The 24,813-nt window shown below is 41.4% G+C and overlaps 1 protein-coding gene across 1 annotated transcript; it reads right to left on the bottom strand.

Annotated features, from left to right (window-relative positions):
• Positions 1-14,585: 14,585 nt before the first annotated feature.
• Positions 14,586-15,436, bottom strand: GLYI8 (Lactoylglutathione lyase / glyoxalase I family protein). The gene is made up of 2 exons (XM_079046930.1): positions 15,047-15,436; positions 14,586-14,956 (listed from the first exon to the last, which is right to left on the bottom strand). Exons 1-2 carry the CDS (start codon positions 15,350-15,352, stop codon positions 14,702-14,704), a joined length of 561 nt encoding a protein of 186 aa, XP_078903056.1. The 5' UTR covers positions 15,353-15,436; the 3' UTR covers positions 14,586-14,701.
• Between the last annotated feature and the right edge of the window lie 9,377 nt (positions 15,437-24,813).

Below are 24,813 nucleotides of genomic sequence, written 5' to 3'. Positions count from 1 at the left end.
ACTATGAACATCAAGAACCATAATGGTAACCTATTATAATCGAAATATGCATAGGATTATGGTTACATACCTATTGATTATTGTAGCAAATAATCACACCAATATCCTTCTTGAAAACCTTGGAAAGCAAGCACCAAAAGTTTAGTGTCTCTAATGGTATGTATCCAAAACCCTAGAATAAAGAGGAGAGAGAGGAGATGGATATAAATTTCGTTCCTAAGCTTGTAGGTAAATGTAGGAATGAAAATAATGACTCAAAAGGGTCCTATTTATAGTTTAGGTAACTTGCGAACCAAGCAAGATTTGAATTGATTAAATAATAGGTTTAATCTTAATTCAAATCTTTTCCTTTTATGCAACCAGGAGGCTTCCAGAAACCCTAAGAACCCCTCCAAAACCGTCCATGGCATGGAGGGTTCTACAATTGCTTATTTTGTTCAACTATTGACAATTACAATTCATCCTTTGCACCTTTAACTAATTCTAATTAATCTCGAATTAATTTCAAATTAATTCTGATTAATAATTAATTAAGTATAATTGATTTTTTTATTAATTTATTAACCATATAAATTAACAAATCAATTATTTAACTATTGATCTCATGTTAATTTATTAATCACATAACAAATTAACATATCGATTATCTATTGCCAATTAATATATTAATCACATAATATATCCAAAAATTATTTTTTCTCTTTCTCCTAATATCATTTCTAGCTATTTCTGGTTACGAGGGCAACCCTAAAAGGACTTTGCTTCTATTTACAGGTTTATACTAATTTAGTTATGAGCTTAGACACCTTAATCCAACAGTCTCCTACTTGGATAAGTCTATAACTACAATTGCAAGTATAACCAAACAACAAATAGTGCTTTCCAAAGCAATTGTGGAACTCTGATCTAATAAGACATTAGCCCTAAGATAAGTGATCAAACCCTAATTTTTAGGGTTTGGACCCTATTTAAACATCCTTAGCTCATTGAGACCCCTTCGTTCATCAGCTTTCATCCCCATTTTCGTCTCAATCAAACCCTATTTTCTTGTGTGTGCATTTTGAGCTTGAAAGTGTGCTTTGTGGTGTCCTTGAAGGAAGGAGAAAGAGAGGAGACCATCTTAGAAGAGTAAATCACTTTAGATCTAGAAGTATCTTGCCATCAAGCTTTATTTGGAGGTATAAAGCTCTGAACTTGATAGTTATTCCTTTAGATCTTGTTAGAGGAGGATTTTTGTGCTTATTAGTCCCATATCCTTGGTCCATTTGAGTATGAGCTACTCTAGACCAAATGAGTTGTCCTTCTGGACGTTTTAGGGTGTCTAGAGTGATAAAAATGGAATCTTGATTGTTCATATCCCTCCATGCATGCTCTTTAATGGCTTAGAACTTTATGTTAAGTTAGGGTTTTGGTATTGGGCACTTAATAGACATGCAAGATCATAAAGTTGGAAACTTAATGATTAAGAACATCATTTAAGGACTACAACTGGATTTTGGACGAAAGGGCTTAATAGATTAAGCACTTATTAGAAAGGAGAGCTGACATACGCGTACGATATGCGTACGTGGTCAATTCCTTGTAGTCTGATTAAGATGCATTGTACGTCATGCGCACAACCTGAGTATGATGGGCGTACTTAGTTGAGTTGACTCGGTTGACCCCTTTGACTTTTGACTTTGACCAAGATTTGACCAACTTTGACCAAAGGGTATTTTAGGTATTTTTAGTTGTAGTTGAGTTTGGTCACTATTTGATCTATAGGTAACTGGTAAAGTTGATATTCGGAGCAGCATCCTGTTCAGCTATCCTTTTAGACTGAGAGGTGAGTTTTCCTCACTGTACTTGTGGGTCGAAGGTACCAATGCCGGCCCACTAGGTTATGTATCCTGGTTTAGAGGATGTTTCTATGTTTCATTGATCCATTAGAACTGAGTCCCGATATATAGAATGTTATTATGAGATAGTGATCTGTAGATCTGCCAGTTAGTCTGTTGACTGGTTATATGACTATCTGTTTACTGGATATATGTTATCTGTTATGTATATGTCAAGAATAGTGTGGATGGGTTGAGGCGATGCTGCTTTGTGTGGAAGCCAACAAACATGGGAGCAAGCCAAACATAAGTTGTAGGCCCGAGAGGCAAGCCAAACTTATGATGTGGGCTCGGGAGTAAGCCAGACATGAGTTGTGGGCCGGAAGGCAATCCGGATTCATGTTGTGGACTCAGGGGTAATCCAGTTTGTTAGTTGTGGACCCAATATGCATGATGTTATATGTTTGTGTGGTGTACTTTGGGGTAACTCACTAAGCTTTGGCTTACGGTTTTCAATTTCATGTTTCAGGTACTTCAGATGATCGGGGGAAAGCAAAGGCATGTTCGTGCACATCCTTCCAGTTTTTATGATTTTGGATATTTGGGATACTATGATTTGTGATTATCACTTTTGAGAACAATGTTTTGTAAACAATTATGGTTTTGGTTGGATTTTAAAAATAAAAATTGTACCTTGATTTTTAGGATGTTACAAGTTGGTATCGGACCCCTGGTTTGAGAGAATTGGATGAACATCCATGTGAATCCAGACTCAAACTAAGGATCTGAAAAAGTTTTCAAATTGTTTTCGAAAGTAACCAAGGGAAGGACGAGATGTATACGATTATCCGGTGCAAGAAAGTATACCCCAAGTTACCCACACTGTTATTTGTTATTGATGGTTGTGATAGAACTGCATGCTAGTGGTAGGCTAGGGATCTTCAGGAATTGGATGATAGAATTGCTTGATGTATGATGCTTGATAGCCTATGAGGACTTCTTGTATGTTAGATGAAATTGACATCATTACTGTAGTTTCTTAGTGTCTGCATCATGGTTATACATAACTAAAATTTTATAGCCTGAGAATGTCTGATTTAGCCTTATTTCATGTTCCTTGTTTGGTTGTGGGCATAGGGTAGAATCAAGTATTCTAATGTCTATGGGGTCCAATTTCATGTATGATTAGCACGCACGAGTGGCTGCAGGGTTGGTGAAAGTTTCATGAGTGAGTATGTGGGTGTAGCATCGTACTTACTTGAGCTCGGTAGATTGCACACATCACACCCCTTTCTTTGTAAAAATATATTTAGAAAATTTATTTTCTTTCAAAAAGATTATCAATTCCTCAATTTGAGTTCATACACGCCCGAGAGTTTGGCCAAATCCCTCAAACCAAGACTCGGATACCAACTTGTAACGTCCCAAAAATACTAATAAAAATTTTCATTTTCAAACCATCAAAAACCAAATAAACATTTGTTCAAAACCAATCATAGTAAAATGTATCTCTCAAACATCAGAGTAAAATAGTAATAATCAATTCAGAAAAATCCATCAGGGATGCTATGCAATCAAGTCGGGCCCTTCCCTTTGGAACTGGAAGTACCTAAAACATTTAAAACATAAACCGTAAGCACACAACTTAGTGAGTTCCCTAAAATACCACATACCATACATATCAGTAGGCCCAACCCTAGGGGTATTTCAACCCATGTGAATGATATGATCCAACTATAGTCTTACAGTCACTTGCACACTACACCCCATCCGTAGCCTTTCTGCCATGATCCAACCATGGTCTTCCATACAGTCACAAAGACAAACAAGTGTTGTGATCCAACCACAGTCTTTCATACAGGTGATATGATCCAAACACAATCTTTCTGGCAAGCGTCACAAAGAAAATCTAGCAACCTACATAGTATAGTGAGAAGACTCACCTCAATCTGCAGACAAGGCAATCATACACCCAAGCTGATGATACCGAAACTCCTCACACTAAACATATACACAATAAAACCCTAATTAACAATTAAGGTAATTACTAAAACTCAAAGAGTCTTGGTTCATAGCTAGTCCTCCATGGGACAAAAGACTATTTTGCCATTCCAAGACTAAAAACCAACCCAGTTGACCAAAAGTCAAACTGGTCAAAAAAGTTAACTGACCGACGCTACGTGTAGCGTAGCACATACCTACGCTCGACATGGACTTACGCCCAGTGTAGCACACTTCTATACGCTCGACGTAGAGCTTTAAATGAAAAACGGGGGAATTTAATGCTACGCTAAGCGTAGAGAAAGATACGTTTATCGTAGCTCCGTTGATGTCCCAACTTTATATTAAGCTCTTAATAAAGAATGCCAACCACCTAAACTCTCAGATCTGATTCTAATGGATGTCTTAATGGATAAAGTCTTTGACTTTATCCTTTTGCATGGCCAAAAAGAGCACAAAGCTAAACCATAAGTCCATACTATCACATTTCGCTCAAGGGCTCATGCATTGGTGGATGAGAGTGACTAAACTATCATTTTTATAACTCAATAATCCAAAAGATATCTGGAAATAACACTTAAATGGTCTGGAGTAGCTCATAATTACAAAGACCAAAGTCATTGGGACAAAAGCACAAAAACTCAAGACCAAACTAGATCTAATATGAATAAACACCAAAATAGAAACTTTATATCTTCTGGGAGTTGGTGATGGAATGAAAATCCAGATCTACGAAGTTTGGAGCTCCAAAGTGGTTCCTCAATGCAATTCCTCCTTTAAAATGCACACAAAAACACTCAAAAGAGCTTATAACTCACACAAGGTGGCTAGGGTTTCGAAGTAGCTGCTTAGGAGGTTGGAGGTTGAGCATGGGGAGGATCCCAAGGAGTTAGAGCCTTTAAATAGGGTTCACAACCCCAAGGATTAGAGTTTGGTGCAACTCACCTATGCTCGGTGTAGCTTAACCTACGCTCAGCGTATGTCATTAATCCCCCCGCATAAGATCTCCCTCCTACGCTTATCGTAGGGGATTATCCTGTGCTCATCGTAGGACATCTGGATGCAAAATATTAATAATTTAATCTTTAAAGAATTATATTTGAAAATACGGATGTTATAGTGAATTGGATAAATGAAATAAGACCTTTTAAAATAAGATGTTAGATTAGCATATCAATCAACACTTCTGATGTTCACCTACAATCATTTTAAATGAATAATTAATGACTAGAAGTATCAAATTCAAGTAGATTTATCAAAACATAATGACATGTGAAATTTGTAACGTCCATAAAATCATGATAAATTTTAAACTTTTTTAAATACAACCCAAAACCATAAAGTGTACACAAAATAGTTTTCAAACATGTAACACCCATTAAAATCATGCCAAATTAAACTTTTTAAAACATTTCAAAACACATGATTATTACAAAACTTGTTTTCAAAATGATATATTGTCAGAGTATCCCATAATCAGATCATAAAATCATAAAATGTGAGGAGCGGTACGATCACGCCTTCGCCTTCCCGCGATCATCAGAAGTACCTGAAACAATAATCGATAAATGTAAGCTCGAAGGCTTAGTGAGTTACCCCCAAAATACCAACGCCATACAGATACAACCATATCATATGAACATATAAGCAAACAACATGCATAATGAGCCATCAGTCTGACTGGACTGAATCCCGGTCCTCAGTCTATCTGGACCGCTCTCCGAGCCCTCAGCACGTCTGGACTGCCCTCCTTAGAGCCTTCAGCCTATCCGGACCGCTTGTTGGGCCTTCGGCCTGACTAGATTTTCCTGGCTAGGGCCTGCAGTCTACCCGGTCCGCCCAGGGTGTCTTTGCCTACTGCACATAGCAGGACCTGCCTCAACCCTTTCCCCAAACCAACAAACATGTGCACATCCATATAAACAAGTAAACATGCAGATCTAAGATATCACTAACATGACAACCACCTTATAACCAGGATACTGATCTAACCGATCTCTAGCATAGCAACCATCCTAACCCAGGATGTAAATCATAAAGGGTCGGCCTTGGTGCCGTAGACCCTATTGATATAGTGAGGAGAACTCACCTGACACTGCTGAAGTCTCGCGGATGAAAATCCAGTTGCTGGTTGACAGCTTCCTGAACTGTCAACATCAAACAATACCCAATTAGTAATTGGGTTCCAAGCCCAAGGCCCAACTCACACTCCAAAAGCCCAATAGTCAAGTAATGGGCCAAAGCCTAACATATGGCCCAATTTTCCAAATTGGGCCCAGACCTCTACATGGTCTTATCTTAAGGCCCATCTATTAATTCTAGTCCAAACTCTCGGCATTCCCATGGTCCAATATCACATAATCATAAAAGGCCCAATTATGGCCCATCAATGGCCCAATTTTCCAAATTAGGCCCAAGACTCTCACATGGGCCTTATCCTAAAACCCATATAATTATTTAGTCCATTTGCTTATTCTTGGAAGCCCATTAATAGTCCAATCACCAAAGCCCAATAGGAAGGCCCAACTCAAGGCCCAAGTGAAATTAGGGTTTCACATAAAATGATGATTAGGGTTAAGTTTCCTACTTAACCCATTAAGGACTTAATCCACTAAGGACTTAATCCATTAAGTCCAATATCGCTTAGATTAATTTTTGCCAATAATTATTATTTAATATTTCAACTTATCAAATAATCCCCGTGTGTCTCGATTAATTCCCCAAAATTAGGGTTTCATGGCATTAGGGTTTTCCAAACCCTAATTAGGGTTTCCAACCCAATACTAGCCCATTAGTCACATGGTTGGGCTTTTAGGTCCATTAGGGCTTCATTAGGCCCATTAAGGTCTCATTGGGCCCACTAGGGTTTCTTTGGGCCCATTAGGGTTTAGTAGTCCCTTTGTCCAAACATCCAAACGAGTCACAAGCCAAACAAGGCACACCGCCACCCGACACGGCGGCCGGTGGCGGCAGCCACCACCTCACGGTGGTGGTTTTGACTTTTTTTCCATTATTTCATTTTTTTGTTACAAATTACAATGAAAATATCAAATGTACCCACACATACCCACTAAAACACACCCTTCCGACGGTGGCAGCCACCACCTCATGGTGGTGGCGGTGGCCCTCTGTGATTCCGGCTAAGACAGCCACCCACACACACGACACAAAATTGCCACCATACGGCAACAGTTAACGCACATACATGCCTGGAAAAATAAACCCAACACCCACTGAAGTGGGTGGCGACGACAGTAGCTCAAGAAAAACGGCAGCAGCGGTGGCCCTTAGCGGCAGAACTCCCCCACGTCGATGGTTGCTTCGAACGACAGCAAAAACAGAAGAGGAACGGACCCGTTGGTGGTCCTCGTCTTCATCAGTAGTACCTGCAGCGGCAATGGTTGGAGATTACGGCCTCTACAGCTGGGTGGTTGCTCCGGTCGTCCATTGGAAGGAGGCGGCTGAGAGGCTCCGGAATGGTGGTAGAAGCGGATGCAACGCCGGAAAGAGATGGAGAAGGTGACAGTCGAACGGAAAGGAGGAAGTCTGGTGGTCCTAGTCGACGATTGGAGCGGCGACGACACTCCGAATTCAACAGAGATGGTGCGACAGCGGCTGGAGGTGAGAATCCGGCAGCACCCGAAGGTCGCCCGCAAACCCCTGTCGGTCCTCGGTGTTTCCGGTTGAGGTAAATGTCGTCGGAGCTCCTGGTCGATCGGAACAGCAAGGGGGTGTCGGGGTGGCGGCTGTGCGCTGAAGGAAGGAGGTGGCGGCTGGTGTGAGATGCTAGGGTTAGGGTTACAGTGAGGTTGACAATTATATACCCGATTCCTACAACTTCAACCCATAATAACGTAAATGGTCCCTCCTTCACCATTTTCTTTCAAAACAGATCCTTAAGTTACCTTTTTAACACCAGCCATTCTAAATCCTTTCAATTGAAGTCCTTATGTTACCCAATGGCCCCTCCTCTACAAAAACCTTTTCAACTTAGATCCAGAATTTACTCTTTAACCCCTACTTCCATAAATCCTTTCATATTAAGTCCCGAAATTACACTTTAACCCCTGAAACTCCAAATCATGACATTTGGCTCCCCGAAACCAACACCCCACTAATTATTATTTGATTTCGGGTTATCATAATATTAAATAATAATTAGAATTACTTCTCGGGGTCCCGCGTTTATTATTTAATTATCTTATTTTACACGGGATGTTATAAAACATTTCCGACATCAGAGTTTCCCGAAATCATGGATCATAAACAGAGGATGTGTATGGTCACGCCTTAGCCTTCCCGCGGTCATCCGAACTCCGAAGTACCTGAAACATAACCCAAAACTGTAAGCCAATGCTTAGTGAGTTCCCCTAAAATATCAACACATCACATAATCATAATAACAAACAACATGCATACAGAGCCTTCAGCCTGACTGGTACGCCCCACCGGCCTGCAGACTATCTGGTACGCTCACAGAACATTCAACATCACTGGTACGCCTCAACGGGCCTTCAGCCTATCTGGAACGTTCTTCGGGCCTTAGGCATGACTGGTACACTTCTTGGGCTTGTAGTCTATTCGGGACGCCCTGTGTCTCTTGGCCTTCAGTCTACACTGGTCTGCCTCAACCCAACCACACATAAACCATGTCGCCATATACATAACAGATAAGCATACATATAACCAGTCAACAGACAATCAGGCAGATCTTACATATCACTAAGCATAACATCATCCTATATACCAGGATACAGATCTAACTGATCACTACAACATACCAACATACGATAAACCAGGATACAATCCAATAGGCCAACCTTGGTACCTTTGATTCGAAAGTACAGTGAGGAAAAATCACCTCACAAACTGAACAGAAGCTGCTGATGTATTGACTCTGAACCTCAGCTCTCTAACCGACACCTATTCCCACCAAATGACCAATTTCCAACAAAATCCCAAAATACCCAAAATATCCTCAAGGTCAGACTTGGTCAAACTCAAACTGGTCAAACCAATTAGGTCAAGTGAGTCAACCTAACCAAGTCAACCCAACCGAGTCAACTCAGGGTGCGTATGCAGGGGCGTACTCCAGAGGTATGTTGGGCGTACACGCAACCTCGCACGTTGACCACCATCGGGGTGGTTGACCTCGTACACAGGGTGTACTCCGAGTACACGGGGCGTACTCCTCGGAAGTCCAAAATCCATTAAGAGATTAATGGCTTAAGCTCTTATGTCCATAATTCAGATCCATGGCTAAAATACTCTTAGGAGTCATAAAGTCTCCAACTTTATAACTTAGCATGACAAATAAGTTCTTAACTCAAGGTCTTATTCCATTAAGAACTTCTAAATTATGCGAGCAAAACTAGCCATTTGGAACCTATTTTTATGACTTAAGACCCCTCCTACCATCTGAAAGGACAACTTGAAGGTCAAGAACATGCCATGTTCAAGATCTAACCTTTTGGGACCAAAAAGCTCCATAAAGACATCCAAATCTAGATCTATATGCTAGAGGGATAAAGTTACAAGCTTTATACCTTAGGAAGGTTGCAAATGATGTAGAAATCCCAGATTCACGTGTTCCACTCCTTCAAGATGAGTTTGGCTTCCTTCCTTCTTCTTCTAAGGCACCAAAATACACACTCTAAGCTTGAAAATGCTCCTCAAGGTGAAACTAGGGTTGCAAAGATGTATGAGAGGGATGGACGCTGAAGGAAGGAGGTGGCGGCTGGTGTGAGATTCTAGGGTTAGGGTTACAGTGAGGTTGACAATTATATACCCGATTCCTACAAGTTCAACCCATAATAACGGAAATGGTCCCTCATTCACCATTTTCTTTCAAAACAGATCCTTAAGTTACCTTTTTTACCCCAACCATTCTAAATCCTTTCAATTGAAGTCCTTATGTTACCCAATGGCCCCTCCTCTACAAAAACCTTTTCAACTTAGATCCAGAATTTACTCTTTAACCCCTACTTCCATAAACCCTTTCATATTAAGTCCCGAAATTACACTTTAACCCCTAAAACTCCAAATCATGACATTTGGCTCCACGAAACCAACACCCCACTAATTATTATTTGATTTCGGGTTATCATAATATTAAATAATAACTAGAATTACTTCTCGGGGTCCCACGTTTATTATTTAATTATCTTATTTTAAACGGGATGTTACAAAACATTTCCGACATCAGAGTTTCCCGAAATCATGGATCATAAACAGAGGATGTGTATGGTTACGCCTTAGCCTTTCCGTGGTCATCCGAACTCTGAAGTACCTGAAACATAACCCAAAACTGTAAGCCAATGCTTAGTGAGTTCTCATAAAATACCAACACAACACATACTCATAATAACAAACAACATGCATACAAAGCCTTCAGCCTGAATGGTACCCCCCACCGGCCTGCAGACTATCTGGTACACTCACAGAACATTCAACATCACTGGTACGCCTCAACGGGCCTTCAGCCTATCTGGAACGTTCTTCGGGCCTTCGGCATGACTGGTACGCTTCTCGGGCTTGCAGTCTATTCGGGACGCCCTGGGTCTCTTGGCCTCCAGTCTACACTGGTCTGCCTCAACCCAACCACACATAAACCATGTCGACATATACATAACAGATAAGCATACATATAACCAGTCAACAGACAATCAGGCAGATCTTACATATCACTAAGCATAGCATCATCCTATATACCAGGATACAGATCTAACTGATCACTACAACATACCAACATACGATAAACCAGGATACAATCCAATGGGCCAACCTTGGTGCCTTTGATCCGAAAGTACAGTGAGGAAAAATCACCTCACAAACTGAACAGAAGCTGCTGATGTATCGACTCTGAACCTCAGCTCTCTAACCGACACCTATTCCCACCAAATGACCAATTTCCAACAAAATCCCAAAATATCCTCAAGGTCAGACTTGGTCAAACTCAAACTCGTCAAACCAATTAGGTCAAGTGAGTCAACCTAACCTAGTCAACCCAACCGATTCAACTCAGGGTGTGTATACGCGGCGTACTCCAGAGGTATGTTGGGCGTACACGCAGCCTCGCACGTTGAGCACCATCGGGGTGGTTGACCTCGTACACAGGGTGTACTCTGAGTACGCGGGGCGTACTCCTCGGAAGTCCAAAATCCATTAAGAGCTTAATAACTTAAGCTCTTATGTCCATAATTCAGATCCATGGCTAAAATACTCTTAGGAGTCATAAAGTCTCCAACTTTATAACTTAGCATGAAAAATAAGTTCTTAACTCAAGGTCTTATTCCATTAAGACCTTTTAAATTTTGCGAGCAAAACTAGCCATTTGGAACCTATTTTTATGACTTAAGACCCCTCCTAGGATCTGAAAGGACAACTTGAAGGTCAAGAACATGCCATGTTCAAGATCTAACCTTTTGGGACCAAAAAGCTCCATAAAGACATCAAAATCTAGATCTATATGCTAGAGGGATAAAGTTACAAGCTTTATACCTTAGGAAGGTTGCAAATGATGTAGAAATCCCAGATTCACGTGTTCCACTACTTCAAGATGAGTTTGGCTTCGTTCCTTTTTCTTCTAAGGCACCAAAGTACACACTCTAAGCTTGAAAATGCTCCTCAAGGTGAAACTAGGGTTGCAAAGATGTATGAGAGGGATGGAAGCTGAAGGAAGGAGGTGGCGGCTGGTGTGAGATGCTAGGGTTAGGGTTACAGTGAGTTTGACAATTATATACCCGATTCCTACAACTTCAACCCATAATAACGGAAATGGTCCCTCCTTCACCATTTTCTTTCAAAACAGGTCCTTAAGTTACCTTTTTAACCCCAACCATTCTAAATCCTTTCAATTGAAGTCCTTATGTTACCCAATGGCCCCTCCTCTACAAAAACCTTTTCAACTTAGATCCAGAATTTACTCTTTAACCCCTACTTCTATAAATCCTTTCATATTAAGTCCCGAAATTACACTTTAACCCCTGAAACTCCAAATCATGACATTTGGCTCCCCGAAACCAACACCCCACTAATTATTATTTGATTTCGGGTTATCATAATATTAAATAATAATTAGAATTACTTCTCAGGGTCCCGCGTTTATTATTTAATTATCTTATTTTACACGGGATGTTACAAAACATTTCCGACATCAGAGTTTCCCGAAATCATGGATCATAAACAGAGGATATGTATGGTCACGCCTTAGCCTTCCCGCGGTCATCCGAACTCCGAAGTACCTGAAACATAACCCAAAACTGTAAGCCAATGCTTAGTGAGTTCCCCTAAAATACCAACACAGCACATAATCATAATAACAAACAACATGCAAACAGAGCCTTCAGCCTGACTGGTACGCCCCACCGGCCTGCAGACTATCCGGTACGCTCACAGAACATTCAACATCACTGGTACGCCTCAACGGGCCTTCAGCCTATCTGGAACGTTGTTCGGGCTTTCGGCATGACTGGTACGCTTCTCGGGCTTGCAGTCTATTCGGGACGCCCTGGGTCTCTTGGCCTCCAGTCTACACTGGTCTGCCTCAACCCAACCACACATAAACCATGTCGACATATACATAACAGATAAGCATACATATAACCAGTCAACAGACAATCAGGCAGATCTTACATATCACTAAGCATAGCATCATCCTATATACCAGGATACAGATCTAACTGATCACTACAACATACCAACATACGATAAACCAGGATACAATCCAATGGGCCAACCTTGGTGCCTTTGATCCGAAAGTACAGTGAGGAAAAATCACCTCACAAACTGAACAGAAGCTGCTGATGTATCGACTCTGAACCTCAGCTCTCTAACCGACACCTATTCCCACCAAATGACCAATTTCCAACAAAATCCCAAAATACCCAAAATATCCTCAAGGCCAGACTTGGTCAAACTCAAACTGGTCAAACCAATTAGGTCAAGTGAGTCAACCTAACCAAGTCAACCTAACCGAGTCAACTCAGGGTGCGTATGCGGGGCGTACTCTAGAGGTATGTTGGGCGTACGCGCAACCTCGCACGTTGACCACCATCGGGGTGGTTGACCTCGTATACAGGGTGTACTCCGAGTACGCGGGGCGTACTCCTCGGAAGTCCAAAATCCATTAAGTGCTTAATGGCTTAAGCTCTTATGTCCATAATTCAGATCCATGGCTAAAATACTCTTAAGAGTCATAAAGTATCCAACTTTATAACTTAGCATGACAAATAAGTTCTTAACTCAAGGTCTTATTCCATGAAGACCTTCTAAATTATGCGAGCAAAACGAGCCATTTGGAACCTATTTTTATGACTTAAGACCCCTCCTAGGATCTGAAAGGACAACTTGAAGGTCAAGAACATGCCATGTTCAAGATCTAACCTTTTGGGACCAAAAAGCTCCATAAAGACATCCAAATCTAGATCTGTATGCTAGAGGGATAAAGTTACAAGCTTTATACCTTAGGAAGGTTGCAAATGGTGTAGAAATCCAAGATTCACGTGTTCCACCCCTTCAAGATGAGTTTGGCTTCCTTCCTTCTTCTTCTAAGACACCAAAATACACACTCTAAGCTTGAAAATGCTCCTCAAGGTGAAATTAGGGTTGCAAAGATGTATGAGAGGGGTGGAGGCAGGTAAGGTGAATGAAATGAGGCCATAAGAGTGCTTAAATACGAGTCACACCCTAAAAGTTAGGGTTTCCATATCTGGCAAGTACTCCCCGCATACTAGGGCGCACCCTAGTACGCTCGGCGTACATTACGTACACATGGCGTACTCCCAAGGCCAAATTACGAAAATGCCACTAGGGCTTCTTTTGCACATTTTCTTGAACTAGGGATCAAAATGCAACATAATTAAATTATAGGGTTGAATTTAGAAGTACCTTATCACCATTTGTTACAAAATTATTGAAAATAAGTGTTGAGATGTGAAGCTCACTTTATCAATGTCGATTAGAAACGAGGGGTAGTGGAAAGGATTTGAAAAGATCGTGAAGAAACCACTTAAACCACATTTAGTAATTAGTACCCCGAAGTAGTAAGGCGTAATAGAAAAACAAATACTATATAATTTAAACTAATATTATAGGAACCCACCTGCATGAAGAGTGGTAAATCAAATTCAAGAAAAAAAAAAAGCTACATGTAACTTTGAAGTTGATCTTAGGTTCTCAGGTGGTTTTCGGTGAATAGTGGTGGTTTTCGGTGTCTGATGATAGTTGGTCTGTGGTGGTTTTCGATGGCTAGTGGTGGTTTTCGGTGTCTTATGATAGTTGTCGGTGGCTGCTGGTGTCGATGGTTCTGAAATTGAAAAATAATATATAAAAGATAAGATAATCTTTTCTTGTCTGTCAAGAAATGCAAGTTAGGAACAAACTCACAATTTTAGATTTTAATAACTTGTTCTTCCGGATACCTCACTTACCATATATTATCCTAACCCTACATACTTTGACCTACACTTTCCCCTGAAATTACATACATCTTCTCAACCTAATTTTTAGGTACATTCAACCCAATTTCACCTCATCATCAAAACCCACAACATCAACATAAGTCATCATCAAGTTTAAAAAAAATTGTTCAACTTCCAGCGTAGCATTTTTTTTGTCAGAAAAAAGACCTAATTGTTTTTACTAAATTTTACAATGTATTTTACAAAAACAGTCAAAAGACTAGTCTCCAATTTTGAAATTAGATGATAATCCTTGTCGCTGTCAAATTTTCTTATGCATCACATTTTTAAACGAAAACTTGCCTAATTTCAATCTAGAACGAAGATCAAACAGATTCCAATTTGCAATGAAACAACAAAGCATCTTTTTCATATTACAATCCAGAATAAGTCATGATAGATCGAACAACTAGGAAGTATTCTTCAGCTAGCTTTGGCAGCATTTGCGTCGAGCTCCACTGGAGGATTATGCCGATCAAATGGTAGTTTAATCCGGTTAATAGAACCTACTGGCTTCAGTTTGACGTTCTCGCAGTTGCAAATCTCGATCATGAACCCATCAGGATCGTTGAAAAAAAGCTGATCAATCACCCCATCTTCCTCCCCTCCAACTGTTCTTTTCATGTATTTGATCCCCAAATCCTTCAATTTCTGCTCCATTGCTCCCATGTCCTCGCACTGAACAATTAATTGCAAACCCTAATGAAAAACAGAAATCGAGGAGTAGGAAAGATCGAGAGAAACATTATTAATTGATTAATTAAGAACCTGAAAGGATATGTGATTATCCATGGGGTCCAATTCATGGTTATTTGGTAACTTGTCTTCATCGTTGGCTTGAACTAGATGAATACCTATTCCGTAATTGAACAACCAGGCGCCATCGAAATCAAACGCCTGTGGTCGCTCTATCAACACGAAGCCCAACGCCTTGGTGTAGAACTCCACGGAGTCCTTGACTGACGTGCAGAGCCTCGACACATGGTTTAGCGACATGAGAGGGAGCTCATGTTCATGTTCAGCTTCATCTTCTTTTGGTTTGCGATTCTTATTGTCTTCCGATTTCCTCTCCATATTTGTCCTTCTCGAATTGGGATAGAGGTTTTAGCAGGGTTTTATGCTACGAGATGCCGAAGATCTGGAATGTGGCGGTTGATGACACCTTGACACGTAGTATGACGTGAACATTTGGGTTACGCGTGGACGAGCTTGGAAGTGACGCGTGCCACTGTCGCATTTTTAATGACTTTGAGCTTAAGCTAGGTTCTCACTTTCTCATAACAGCAATGTTCAAAATTACTAAGGCTACTCGGAGCACTCCCGTTAACGCCAATGAACACCGCCTTCCTCCCATGTTATTCAATGTTAAAGCATTCCGTTGCTTCCCGTTACAACCATAACATCTCTTAACGACATTTCCTTCTTTTTCTCCTAGTAACGTGTGTGGGGCGTTGCCCACACCCACCACTCTAATTACTAATTTATATGGAAACTTTCATTATTGAAAGTTTAATTACAAGCAAGTATAGAATACTCGAGTCGATAATCGATTATAAATAAAAAAATAAAACAATAAAATGCATGTACACATATCAAAACCAAAAGGGTGTTGAGTGTTGATTATTCCGTTTTCGTAAAGACAGAATTCTACAAAATGTATAAGGGGGAAATAAAGTCTAGCCCGACTCAAGATCATCGACATCGACAATACTCGAAACTGTTATAATTTAATGTTTTAGCGTTTATCCTTTCTATGGGGTGGTTCGAATGACACATCAAAACTATGTTGGGTTTCTTGGGATAGAATCACAGCAGCTAAAAAAGATAGGGTCTTGGAGTTGGGTCGATAAAAGCCCTAAATATTGCTTTAATAGTCAAATGGAGGTGGTGGTTAAGGTCGAATCCATCCTTACTATGGTGTGGGGCTGTTTCATGCATTCATAATTTACAATCAAAACCGGACGATTATAATGCAAACAAGAGACTCACTGGTCTTTGGAAAAATATAACAGGTGCTAAAAAGGAATTGAGCAAACTTGATATTTCTGTTTCAGATATTTTTTCAAAAATTGTCAATGGAGAGAACACCGAATGGAAATGTCATTTAACTCATGTGGGAAATATTCTGTCCACTCATTAAGGTATAAAACTGACCAAATCACCACTATATGCACGACGAAAATAAATTGGTTAAAGGAGGTCCCTTACAAAGTTTCGTGTTTGTATGGAGGGATAAAACGGGTAGATTTCCATCTGCCATGGCGTTGCAAAGAAGAAGGGTGTGGATAGAATCCACAGTCTGTGAGTACTACAATCATGAGAAGTAATGTGATGATCACATCCTTGTCCAATGTCCGTTTGCAAAGTTGGTGATGGAATGGGTTTTCAAATGGTGTGGTATACATACAGTGGCGGACGTAGAACATTTGAATAGCGGTGTCAGTCATATACGAAGGCGGTGCACCTAATAGATTTTTTTTACACTACGAGGCTGAATCGGAGCAGTGTTCTGGGACCCCAAATGCCCTACACAAGTCTGCCACTGTATACATACTGATCCGTTCAATACAATTGTTGAGGTTCTCAATTTCGCACCTGGATGGGGGAATTGCCCAAAAAAAAGACGGATTTTACAAGTCATTTGCCATGGAACCCTTTGGAGCATATGGAGGGCAATAAACGATAGTATATTCAACAACCGACGAACTTCACATACTCTGTTGGCAGACATGATAAAATATAGTATTTACATGGATCAAATTTAGGGGAACTTCTCCAAGAAACCTGAAATGGGTTGATTGGTGCAGGGATCCTTTCCTTTGCTTTTAAATTTTCATTTGTAATATTAATACTTTCTTATGCCCCCTTCTCTAAGCAGCTTGTTGTTAGTTTTGAGTTTGTTCTCTTTATTTAATATATATTTGTCCGTTCTAAAAAAATTTAAATTACTTTTATTGGAAACCTAACTCAATTTAATATTTCTCTCATACATAAATATATAATTCAACTAAATATAATTATTTGTATGTATTAGCAATCATATCTAATCTATTTAAATAATAAAAAATATCAGCAAGACACGTTACTACTAGTCTCTATTTATAAAGAAAAATTATAAATTTTGAATATATATCGTTTTATTCATATAACTTATATTTTATAGATTTCGTTTCAAAACTAAAAATGGTACCGCCAATAATTGTGAGTTTATGACTAAGCATTTTTCCTTGGTGGATGGAGCAAGTTTAGACGATTTCATAGATGTCTACATAGACATCCGATTTGGCGTGTTTTATGGCGGCAAAACACGACGCATGTCTTTCTTATTATTTTTTTGCTTTTTTTTTTCGGCGGCAAAGTGTCGAAGACAAGTTTGTGCCGATCAATTTTGGACAAACTACTATAAATGGGACAAACGATACTAAAACCAAATTCAATTTAAATTACACGAATATTCTTAAGGTTTTGTTTTTTTTCCCTAAAATAGTCCTTACGAAATTTTTTTCCCTCAGATGGTACCTACGGAGCAAACTTTGCACACAAATGATCCTTATGACTAACTTTCTTAACTAGTTCTGTTAAGTGTGTGTGAAAAGACGAAAATGCCATTTGTTTTTATTTATTTATTTATTTTTAATATTTTGTTAATTAGAAATTAAAAAAAAAGTGGCTCTCTCTCTCTCTCTCTCTCTCTCTCTCTCTCTCTCTCTCTCTCAAGAACCCACGCACACACGCTCCACATACGAACACAATTGATGATGAATACACACTCCATAATCGATTTGCAAGTGTGTGGTTGAATACTCCGCCCAACAATACCGGTTGCACCGATGAACTCCATCGCCAGCCACCCTCATCCACCATAACCCTTACCGAAAACATCCTCATCATCTCCCTCACTTCACGAAACTAAATTAAACCAAATGTGACAAACATCACTACATCTCCCACTCAAGAACACACAACCACCACATCAACGCCTCAGAAGGTTCGTGAGCCGCCGAGAAGAAACCCACTTGCCGAACGTTATCTGATTCACCCACATGCTATCCCTCATACTTCTCACTTCCTCTAATTTCGATCGATAATTGATTTCTGGAACCATTTAAAATTGATTTCTGAAACAACTGTCTCACCGATCTACAACTCGATGAAGACGATGGTTGAGCCGCACGTCTCTCTCCTTCTCCGGCGATGTTGTTCAGGGTCGGCCCCGATATTTTGGAGACCCTGTGCGATTTAACAAAAATATGCCCTAAAATATGAAAAATCTCAAAATCTAAGCAAAAATATTATAAATTTTAAGTTCCTATTGCAAATACATAAAATTGAAATTTCATTCAAAATAATACATAAAAAAATGGCTTCTATATTCTAGATTTTCCACACTTCAAATCACCAAGAGGGTATTAAAACTGTAAAAAAAAAAAATCAGAATCCAAATCAGCATGATATGTTTCATTATCAGGAAAAAAAAAGAACAATGATATTATATTAGAAATCTGACAATGACCTTATGATTTTCGACACTACAAATCAGAATTTACCTTATTTCCTTGTTCCTTTTGAGTATGATTTACGAAAATTCATGTCATTGTTCCTCCGATTTACTGATTACTAATTTGGAAGTAGTAGAAAAACAAAAAAGAAAAACTGATCAGAAATTTGCAGCTTCTGAAAAAAGAAAAACTGATCAGGAAAAGAAAGAAGGACAAAACTAAAGTTGAATGTTACCTTCTGATTTTGAAACTTCAAGCAAGTAACAAATTTGAGGCTTCTAAAATCGTTGGTAAGCTTTGTTAGAACTGAAATCGTTGGTAAGCTTCATAGTGTTGGGAAGAAAGAAAAAGAAGTAAGATTGCTAATTGCTTGTGTCTTTGATATTGGAATGGAATCGACTTATGCTTCCTGTCACCCGTGTGTGCGTTATCAGTGAAGAAGAAACCAGAAACCAAAGAGTTTTTTTGTTTTACCGAAATTTTTCCCGCTCCTCCTTGCTTGTCACACCCATAAAATTCGAGCCAATTTAAAACTTTTTAAATCATTTGAAACCATTCAGTTATTACAATTTGTTTTCAAAATAGTTTATACATCAGAGTTCCCAGAAATCATAATCATCAATCGAGGAAGTGTACGGTCACGCCTTCGCCTCCCCGCGGCCATCCGCTGAACCTGAAACAATAAACTAAAACTGTAAGCCCGAAAGCTTAGTGAGTTGCCCCCAAAATACCAACCTCATATAACCATAATCATATCATATCAACGAATACAGAACAACATGCATACTGAACCCTCAGCTTGACTGGACCGCCTTGCAAGGCCTACAGTCTACCTGGATCTATCTCGAGCCTTCGGTATGACTGGACCGTCATGCAGGTTCACAGTCTATTCGGACCGCTCGTCGGGTATGTTGGCCTCAACCGCACGAAGCAGGACCCCGCCTCAACCCACCCATCAACAATAACCATGTGCACATAAATAACATATACTGGCATATATATAACAGTCATACCGATCTAACAGATCATCAATCATAGCAACATCCTATAACCAGGATACCGACCTAACCAGGTCACTAACATAACATCATCCTATATACCAGGATACCAATCTAACAGATCATAATAGCATAGCAACATCCTAAACAGGATACTGACCTAACCGGTCACTAACATAACATCATCCTATATACCAGCATACCAATCTAACAGACCAATAAGTATATCATGCGAATACCCGAATACAAATCCGATAAAGGGTCGGCCTTGGTGCCGTAGACCCTGTTGATATAGTGAGGACAACTCACCTTGCAACTGCCGAACCGAAACACGAAAACACTGGCCCGAAGCACTGCTCCAAACTCCAACACCTGATGCCATCAATGAACCATGACATAAATATCCAAAATACCATAACACCCCTGAAGGTCAAACAGGTCAAAGTCAAAGTCCTAGCCAAAGTCAACCTTCCTGATTGAATCTACTCGCCGAGTCAACCCGTCGACTCGCCGAGTTCCCAACTTCAGAAAACTCTTATATCACAACTCGACTCGCCGAGTCACTCCATGACTCGTCGAGTTTAACGATCTCTGAGTCCTATCATGTCCAACTCACTGAGTCACCACTCAACTCACTGATCTGGGTCTTAACCAGAAGAGGTTGGGGTTTTGCGTTCTGACTCGCCGAGTCCAAGAACAGACTCGCCGAGTCCACAGCAATCTTCAACAGACTCGCCGAGTTGTTCCTCCAACTCGTTGAGTTCATGCCTATCTTCAACAGACTCGCCGAGTCCAAGAACAGACTCGCCGAGTCCAAGAACAGACTCGCCGAGTCTCTTTAGTCCTTTATACATGCAGAGGCTTTTCGAGTCTTGCAGGGGCTCCAAACTGTAGATCCACTCTTCTAGGGCATGACTCTCACATAAAGTTTCAAGCTTTACGTGGAAACAAGGAGTTATAAGCCCAAATCACTCTAGGGCTAAGGTTTAAGACAATGATGCTTCACCAACAAGCCAAATGCTGATACTTTGTCAGGTTCTGGACCAAGACAAGTCTAGATCTGAAGTAGCAACCTCAGATCTAGACCCCTAACCCGAATTAGATCCTTAACATGCCAAAATGGCCCCAAATATCATTCTAGAACAGATATAAATGCAATAGAGTCAAGGTAACCGCTTGTTACCTCTAAAATATGCCTAAGCTGAAGTAGATTCTGGATCTACACAAATCCGTTGATGCTCTACACTTTGATTTACAAGCCTTCTTTGCTAGAATCTCCTTCAAAAGCTTCCAAGTTCACTCCATAGGCTCACACATGATTCTAGGGTTTTCTGAATCTCAAGGGGTGACAAAGAGGCTGAGGTGAGGACTTAAGGTCCTTTAAATAGGGTGCAAGCCCTGAGATTAGGGTTTTCTCTTCCCAGCACCAACTCGTCGAGTCCAGCTTCCGACTCGGCGAGTTGGTCACTTAATTCGCGACCAAATCCCGATCCGACTCGACGAGTACTCGCACCTACTCGTCGAGTAGCTTCCTCAATGTACACTTTAAGCCCTTATATGATATTTCTGAACTTTGGGATGTTACAACTCTCCCCCACTTAAATTAGGCTTCGTCCCCGAAGCCTACTGCAGTATACGCTTCCGAACAACTTACTCGCACTGCAGACTCCGATTTCCCAATTATCTCAGGTCCTCCCAGACCCGACCACTACACCCCCTTTAACGTATCTCCTACTCGCGAGGCACCCTTGCCAACACTCCAAGCCGACCATCGGCCTTTTCTTCTTGCGGACAACACATAATAGCCAAGTATCACCCGATGATACTATTCCTTCCTGTCAGGAACACATTTTCGTGACTTGCAACTACTAGGTACCACCATGACCCACTGGGTCCTCCCACAGTGTCAAACTACCCTTCCCTTTCCAAACTAGAGATAGCCCGAGTAACTCGCAATGTTGGGACCCAATCCATCCTCTTCTTGAATCCATTCTCTCTCGTGCTGACAGGATACTGCATCCTTCAGCTTCTAGAAATTCCCATGAATTAACCAGCTATATCTCATAACCACTCGCACCTGACCCAATCAGCCTCGGGCTAGAATACCAGACACACCTATAACGGGTCCAGTCATCCCTAGGGTGGAATACCCACTCATTCCCACGCATGTTTGGCCCAATCAACCCTCGGGTTGGAATACCAAACGCGCCGGGTCCAATCAATCATAGGGTCCGGTCATCCTCATGATGGAATACCCTAGATTGGAATACAACTACTCACATAACCCATGCCTACAACCATACTTGAAGCCCAAGGATCCCAACCTTGCAGCTCCCTCTATCTACTCTGACTTGACACAACCGAGTACAACTTACCCAAATCTCAACAATACGCTTACCTCAAACTTGCTACAGCAGGGAATATAACTATCACGATCTCTACGCCCACGACCTATGACTGGAATACCCTTACGTGGTCCTCAGCATAAGTCTGGATTGCTTCTGAGCCCACATCACGAGTCTGGTATGTCCTCCCCGGCCCTCAGCTCATGACTGGAATGCTCCCGATGACCGATCGACACTACTGTCGTCACTTTCGTTTCCCAACACTTCAACCCTACAGATATCCACTTTCCTCCGCCACTCGAAGGGCCTAAACGACGCTCCTCACATCAACGCACAACATACGATGCGAAAATTACTACCACACACGAATCACAATGGCTCAAATCAACAACAACACACCTACCACTACCGACCAACCAGCACGACCCTCATACCAAACCCTTACCGCTTCCTTCGGGTTAGCATACCAACATGCCTAATCAATCCAACTATCGAGTCAAAAACTCTCAGGGTTTGCTGGCCTACCGCCTCAACCCTACTGCTCCCTTCGAGCCTTCGTGCCTACGACTTACAGTCGGCCCGCACCGGGTATCTTGGCCTACTGCGTAGAGCAGGACCGCCTCAACCCTATCCAAATGCCATAGACAATCATGAGAAAGATCTAACCCGGTTCCCAGAACCGGAATGACAGGATATTCTAATTCCAAACCTTCCCAAAACTGACGAATACCCATTCAGATCCACTCTCCGTCTCCAACTGGAGTATCACCCGATCCAAGATGATGAAACCTCGGAGACACTCCGAACTGATGAGATCACCAAGATCCTTTAAACTTCTTCCGACCACTAATAACACTTCCGATCAACCAAAACACACCGGAGTCCTCAGCCTACTCTAACCGCAGGTTCAAAATTTGGAACAAACCCATTGATTGCTATAGCATAGCAACCTACTCAATACCCGAACATAGATCTACTAACATATACAGAGTCTTCAGCATGACTGGACCGCCCTACCAGGCCTTCAGTCCATCTGGACCACTCTCAGAACCTTCAGCATGTCTGGACCGCCTCTCTGAGCCTTCACCGTGTCTGGACCGTTCTCCGAGCCTTCAGTCTGACTGGTACGCTCCGCTGGCCTTCAGTCTATTTGGACCGCTCTAAACTGTTGAGCATCTCCCTGGACCACCCCTCTTGATGTTCTCTCTCTCATGCATCCTGTTCTCACCCACTTGGGGCTTCGAACTTCTAATCTACTCTGTGGACTATATCCCCAGCCCAACGCTAGGCCTCATGTCGATTGTCCACCCTCTCGGAAATCCGTGGTCTGTTCCCTGACCCGCATGTCTACTACACACGCTAAATAACCCGACTCCTGTGCTGAGTGTATTGTCGAGCCCTGGCAGCTAACAAAACCCTCAATCTATCAATCCAAAAACCCTCAGAGTCGAGTACACCCTCGACCGAACACTCGAACTGAACTCAAACCATGATCAAAACTCCAAACTGATTTCCACGAATTCTGTTATCTATCACCGAGGAGACGTGATACACATGCTGGGGAGTTTTACCAGACTCCCAACTCATACATTCCTCCAACCAAACAGCCACTCGATTTGTCTTCCTTCCTGCCAACGATGCGAGACTTATCCCATTTTCAACACCGCTCTTGCTTCTGTATCCCGGGACGATTCTCCCCCACTTAGATTCGACTAAGTCTTCACAATACATGGACATTGGGGAAATTCCCAACCCTTCTCACTTTCCTACAATTGATCCGATGACGACCAACTCTTTCCCAATTTATCACACACTTCTAATAACCAGATGGACACTTACTGCATCCCAGTGCAACCGACAGTCACTAATGCTTGGATGGCCCCACCCTCATGTCCTGGAGACCAAAAGATAAATTCTGCCAATAATACCCCAGCCACGAACCACTTCCCTTGTCGCTTTCCTCCGCCAATTAATAATGCTTACTAAAACCACTGAATCCTGACAATGATGAATAACCATCTTGTGGGACCCTGTCCACAGACCTCCCACATAATACCCTTCTTCCCAAAGCATTCCAACAATCCTCCCGCTTTCGACTCTAGAACTTATCATTCAGGGCCTCGCACCATGACTCACTCACCAGCTCAATCATCCACCGTTGAACTGCAGTAGCTGAAACAACCTTTGCCCTAAACCAGGCTACAATCACTTCCAAGACGTAGTCTACAATCCCGAAAGTGCAATAGATCGCACCAACAATCCTTAGCGTCTGATACAAGAGATCCAAGGCGAAATGGACCTCCAAAAATACTTATGCTACATCGACCCACCTGCGCTTACCAGCGCTAAACCATTGTCGCCAATCCTGACGCCCAGCTAACCCCGAGTTAGAATACAACCTGATCTTGGGGTCACAAGCCTGCTTAATTCTTCGAGCTCGTAAACTGAAAGGGCACAATCCTTGCCCTAGAAAATAAACCATTTGAATTCCAGTTGCATAACTCCAGCTGAACATAATCATTACTCCTTTCCGGAGTCCCCGCGACTCACATTCCGGCCTCGAACAAAACCCTCGAAGCCTCAATCTAGAATCGCATGTTCTAGAATCTCCCGCTTAACCCGCAGACTGTAACAAGTACAGAACACCTCACTGATCCCAAGTAGCTGCAGCTCTCTGCTCCTCAGAATACGTC

Source organism: Lactuca virosa, chromosome 4, assembly GCF_052849685.1.
Source record: "Lactuca virosa cultivar CGN04683 chromosome 4, Lactuca_virosa_CGN04683_v6, whole genome shotgun sequence".
Lineage (NCBI taxonomy): Eukaryota > Viridiplantae > Streptophyta > Magnoliopsida > Asterales > Asteraceae > Lactuca > Lactuca virosa.
Note: the sequence above shows the minus strand (reverse complement) of the source record. Positions and strands in the feature narration are given on the sequence as shown.